The following is a 5,978-nucleotide window of genomic DNA, read 5'->3' on the forward strand; positions in this document are numbered from 1 at the left end:
AACTATGTTTCTATTTTTTCTGATCTGTTTAAATAGAAAATACTGTCTGTATTGTATGTTTTAGTTTCATGATTGGACAACGAACAACGAACAAATTATGGAATGCCCATATGACCATCAATTCTCTGTAATTCCTAAATTTCTATACTAGTATTCAATCATTTTTTTTATTTATTGTAGCTTACATTAATTCAACAATCACAAAATTTTAATAAGAACTGTTTTTTACTTTATTTGTTTGTTGTAATGTCCCATTAAATTTCTATCTTTAATTATATTTATTTCAACTTGTTATTGCTTCAGTTTACATTATTTCTCTTATCACAGAATGTTAAAAGACCATTACTTTGTTTTATATTGATGGAAGCATTTGCATTGTTTTTATTACATTTACAATGTTATTTAAAGACGCAGACCTAGAAGTCCTTGAAGAAGACCAAAAGTTAATTTAGTAAACGCGGACCTCGAAGAAGATACCCATTGACATGCCTGTTTGAAGTAATATCACATATAAATAGGAACGTTATTTAATCATAGTTATCGTTCATAGTTTCTAACAACACTTCTTCGAACGCAAGTCATCTCATGAATATTATTGCCGGCTCATGAATATTATTGAAGGCTGGCCTCATGAATATTAACGCCGGCTGCTATCGACGGCTAGATCCACACTAGTCTGTGTGACAGGTAACATTGTTACTTTCAAAGCCACATTGTCATAAATTCTATTACATTGCAAGACTTTTAAGTTAGTCACAAAGTAATCATACTATTACATTGTAAGGCTTTAAGTTAGCCACAAAGTAATCATACTATTACATTGTAAGGCTTTAAGTTAGCCACAAAGTCAACATAACATTACATTGTTAGACTTAACGTTTTTTTTTACATGTTTTCTATTCTTCCGTTGCAAATAAATTGTGTGTCTCTGTACAACTAAGACAACCTTGAAAATGTTCAGATTCTAACACAAATAGTACTCTTAATTTGCGATGTCTATTACAACTGACATAGACGTTATATGACCTTATATTAAGTAATCAAATGTTATCCTCCGGTTACATCAAATAGCCGGGTTGATCAGAGCAGAGATCTGTATGTTTCCTGTGTCTATTCAAAAAAGTTATCAGTGTTGTTTCAATAGTCTCTTGATAGTGGTCTTCACGTTTCTAATGTAGCAGTCTGTGCAGAAAAATAAAGGCGAGACATGTATACTATGATTGCATCAACCTGAATATTTCTTTCCATCTATATATACAACGAACATGGAATATTTTCCATTGAATGCAGGTAAATAACAACAAACAAAGCAATCCATGCAATCCATTTAAACTCTTGGTATCTTGATACATTTAGAGCTTGTTGTATGATCATGTAATGTTCATGATTAGCCTTCATTCACACTAACTACTTTTTTTTGTGTTACTATTTAGACTGTTTCGTGTTGTTTCTTTCTCTCTACGTTTTTCATTTACTTATGTAAAGGTTTTTCTTGAATCCATAACTTCTGGTGCCTCTTACTTGCAGTATTTTTTTAGGATTGTTTAGTAGTAGATATCTGTTGTCTGAGGAGTTTCGCAAATAAAATTTCGTATAAAGTAAACAAACACAAATATTTTTTAATACAGTTTTTTATTTCGCTCTAGATTTGCCATTCAGTGACATTATGCCATACTCTTAAATTCTTTGCCAGCAAGAGGTATAATAATAACAAGATGAAATGACAACATCATGAAAAATAGATTTGAAAATATAGAATTTAACATTTCAGCAATTCAACAACAATTTCAACAAACTTTCATACAACAAAAACAAAAACTTAACACAACATCAAAATAATAAAAAAAATCTTCCTCTTTCTTCTTTCGCCATTTTCATTAAATGAGATATGAGGTAAAAGGCAAGTAAATTAATAGGCATTAAGAGTAATCTCCCTTTGACTGGCCTATTAGTGAACAGGTTTTGTAAACAAAGGCACAACTGTAAGTGTTCAGGGGAAAATTCAGCATAGGAAAAAAAGGGAATCAGATCTAAGGTATAAAAAATAGCACTATTAATCTCAAAAGAAAAGAATTAAAGCATGAAATGAAGAAAAGTGCAAACATATTGTTAGTAGAGCACCGGTGAAAATAGTATGACTTGGGATTTCATGGCCCTACTTACTAACAAAAATAAAAATTGCTGCCAAAATTTACATAAATTTAACAAAATTTGAATTATTGAAAGTTCTACATTTAATAATATACCACATCGCTGGATGTCATAAAAATAAACCCTCTATAGTTGTTTGATTACAATTCAAGGTCTGAACTCAGACGTTTTTTTTCTTCACAGGGATAACACGTTAAAGCTAATTTTACATCAATTAAAGCCTTATATGATAAGTACACACAAATTGAAATTCAACAACAGCTTTGAAAGAGATATAAACAATTTGAGAATTTACTTTCTCTTCACCTCTAAAAGTTAGAAGTAGACCCCAGCGATGTGTCTAATAATTTAAGCACTACTTGTATTTGTATACATATATAGTCTACCAGTTTCCCTGATATATTTCTGGTAACAAATTTATAATAATAATATTTGAGCATGAAAAATGTAAAACACGACAATGAAAAAATGTTTAAAATGTTTACAAATTTGACATTGTTGTAGTTACTATGGTTGGTAAGTTTATTGCACCAGGCCCGCTAGTGCATGCTGGTAGAAAGTCTGAAATAGCACCAGTTGTTGACGGCAAGGACACGCTTGATGATAATGTTTTAGCTTCTTTTTTCATTTTTTGTTTTAAATGTACTTTAGCATGTCTTTTCTTTTCGTCACTTCTTGCGAATTTCTTTCCACAAACATCACATGAGAAGGGCTTTTCACCAGTATGCGTACGCACGTGCGTCGTTAAATGATCACTTCTGCTGAATGAGCGCATGCAGATCCGGCAGTGAAACGGTTTCTGACCTGTGTGGATTCTGATATGTCGTGTAAGTTCATCACTTCGAGAAAAACGACGGTCACAACCTTCAACTGGACATGCGTATGGCCTTTCATGTGGCGGTGTTTTGCTTGGTCTGTTTGGGTACTTTCTCGGTTTAACCGGTAAAAGCTTAAGAGTGCCTTGTTGATAAGGTGTATTTAACACTGACGGTAATGTTTGTTTTTGTACAATGCTCGATGAAGTGCCAGGTAAACTGTATTCTTGTGACGAAGTTGGTATAAAGTACTCTGGAGACATACCGGGCTCTGTTTTGATGAGAGGGAATTGTCCCTGATGTTGAAAATTAGCTTCCGAAACTTGTGGATTATTCACTTGTAATGCAGTGAAGTTCGGTAACTGAGTTTGTTCTTGTTCTACTGTCCATTTAAAGTCACTTGTTAAACTTATATCCTTTGTATTGTACTCATCAGAGAAATGTAACACAGTTTGGGGTACGCTCTGTGGTACTGATACGGACATCGTGGCGGTTGGGAAACTCATCGCCATTGAATGTGCACTATGTTGTTGTTGTGAACATGAACTCAATATTTGAGGTTGTTGCTTTATCTGCATTTCGTATGATGGTGGGCGCGAGTACGGTGGTGGTGGGCTCGTATACTGATTCAATGATTCTTGCAACATTTGCATTTGTTCGCAAACTGGTATGTTAGGTTCCGGAGAACATGGAGTAGACTGTGTTGAACTAACAGGGGATGCAAATCCGGCAGAATAAGTGTCGCTAGCTTCCCGAATGCCCATGTCCGGTGGTGGTGATCCAGTTAAGGAGTGTTGTGAAGAAGTCGATGGAGCAGGACTAAAGCGAGGCTGCTGCTGCTGCTGTTGCTGTTGTTGTTGTTGTTGCTGAAGATATTGCGACAACTCAGCAATATCGGGATACTCCTGTTGTTGTTGAATTTGTGGCACATGTGATGAAAGTTGTGCTTGCTGGGCAGCTTGTGTCAAAATGCTCAAAAGAGGTGACAGTGGAGCAAAGACCTGCTGTGAACTAGATGGTGGAAGAAGATGATCTGAGCTTGTAGATACAGGCGCTACCGATGATGCCACAAGAGTTCCTTTGTATTGTATTCTATGAGTAAATTGTGATTGTTGCTGTTGTTCGTCTTGTTGTTGATGTTGTGGATGAAGTTGTTCTAATCCAGATTCTTGTCTATTAGCTCCCTCTGGCTTGTCTGGGAAAGCAGCCTTTAAGTTTGCTGTAAATATAAAGAAAAATAACATTTAAAATACTGTTATGTAATAAAAGAAAACTAAAGGTCAATCCCTAGTTATTTTTAGTTTATATACCCCCCTTCACAGTGTCAGTATGTGGGACAATACTCAATTCAGGCTGAAGAAATTCTTACGTTTAACTGTAAAATTTATTACGAATTCATATGTAGCATCTCTTGCAGACATTTCACGTTAAGTTTAACTGAGAATATATTTTTTTTATAACTAATGAGTATTCATTTAAGTGCTGGCATTACTTCAGAAGATGCATATTTGCGTCATTACAAGTTCTATGACGCAAACGGTATCTAATTCTAAAAATAGCTGTTGCAGTATTCATTAGCTCCGCCTCTTATGGTATATTTCATGTGGGCGATTTCGATAGTGGGTGTCTAAACATAAACAGAACTCCATGTGTTTCTTACTATAATTTGTAAAATCACATGTTTTTACAAATCAAACTAATTTTCAATACCCGAAATGTACAAAAATGACCAAAAATATGCTTACAATAAAATAATTTAGTGCGACTGTTGTCTGCGCATATTCAGATCTATGACGCACGAAGGTTTACTTCATAATCGACATTCTTTTCCAACATTCCAAGTCATATATGACAATTTAGCACAAAATCTAGATATTTAACCAAATTAACAAATATGTGCAATTGACATCATAATATTCAATATAGTTAAACGATGTTTACATCACAAGTAAAATTTAAGCTACCGCATATGTAGTATAAATATGCAAGCAAAAAACAAAGTTCAACAGCCTGAAACTATGAATGAAATAAAATGACCTACCAGTTGCAGTAATGGGAACCGATTCCCAAGGCTCTCCACAATTAAAAAATGTAACATCCTGAGTGTTGCTTGTAACTGGTGTGTTTAAATTATCATCCACAGACATAGAAGGCAAACGGCCTCCTCCAACTCCTTGTGTGTTATCAATATCAAAACACAACTGAGCTATAGTGTTCACTTGGTCTGCCAAAGCGACCTGGGATAACGTATCAAGTCCGTCCATAATCATGTTTATAAACAAAGTGATGATTCACAAGTATTATATAATATTGTCCAATTGTAAAAATTCATAAGTCGAGATTAAACGACTACATTCGATGATCAACTCAGCTCTATGAATGAACAACTTCAGTTGTACAAGGATTTATGAATGAAAGAATAATTTACACCACTTGCCAAATAAGGAAATCTCATTAATATGCTAACCAATCAAAATGCTCTGCGGTTAGGTTGCCTAGCAGTGTCTCTTGGCAACGATTGGCGTCACATTGACGTCAAGCATAAATAATAGATAATCACTATTACTACTATTTACTATAAAATATGTAGGTCAGTCAGAATTATAACCTTTTAGAATATTTTTCAATGAAAATAAAACTCAAATTGTAATCTATAGACATTGATTTATGTATAATCCAAATTTTAGCGAGAATCATACGTTATTTTTCAAGAAAATCCACGTAGTAAGTTTTTACACATGAGTAAATCAGTGTAGTAAATTTGACCTTTGATCTTCCGATTGCCATATTTCCTTATATGGGAGACAAGGTCGAATTCCAAAATGTGACGTCAAACTCGGAAAGGAAACAAAATGTCCATATAAGGAATAATGCTTCGGGTAAAATCGTTTATTCTCGTAAAACCGGATTAGTAGTGGCCAAATATAGAAGTTTCCGTCAGGCGGAGTTTTACGAAATTTAACGAGATATTGAAAATAACTCTGTGACGTCAGAACAATTTGCACCGGTGTC

At 34.3% G+C, this 5,978-nt stretch overlaps 1 protein-coding gene across 2 annotated transcripts; it reads right to left on the reverse strand.

Moving 5' to 3' along the window:
- Window positions 1–1,722: 1,722 nt before the first annotated feature.
- On the reverse strand, window positions 1,723–5,869 carry LOC139521113 (E3 SUMO-protein ligase EGR2-like). 2 transcript variants are annotated; one of them, XM_071314411.1, is made up of 2 exons: window positions 5,008–5,869; window positions 1,723–4,185 (listed from the first exon to the last, which is right to left on the reverse strand). In XM_071314411.1, the coding sequence occupies exons 1-2, from the start codon at window positions 5,234–5,236 to the stop codon at window positions 2,633–2,635; spliced, it is 1,782 nt and encodes a 593-aa protein (XP_071170512.1). In that variant the 5' UTR covers window positions 5,237–5,869; the 3' UTR covers window positions 1,723–2,632. The 2 variants fall into 2 exon arrangements, with proteins under 2 accessions (XP_071170512.1, XP_071170513.1); XM_071314412.1 differs by lacking the exon at window positions 5,008–5,869 and adding an exon at window positions 4,336–4,947.
- Window positions 5,870–5,978: the final 109 nt, after the last annotated feature.

The sequence above is a fragment of the Mytilus edulis genome, chromosome 4 (assembly GCF_963676685.1).
Source record: "Mytilus edulis chromosome 4, xbMytEdul2.2, whole genome shotgun sequence".
In the NCBI taxonomy this organism is placed as follows: domain Eukaryota; kingdom Metazoa; phylum Mollusca; class Bivalvia; order Mytilida; family Mytilidae; genus Mytilus; species Mytilus edulis.

Excerpts from the sequence above, each read along its gene's own strand:
- LOC139521113 (XM_071314411.1), bottom strand. The coding sequence starts at position 5,236 with ATGATTATGGACGGACTTGATACGTTATCCCAGGTCGCTTTGGCAGAC. Across the intron at positions 4,186-5,007 it reads GGTTCCCATTACTGCAACTG|CAAACTTAAAGGCTGCTTTC; the intron begins GTAGGTCATTTT and ends TTATATTTACAG.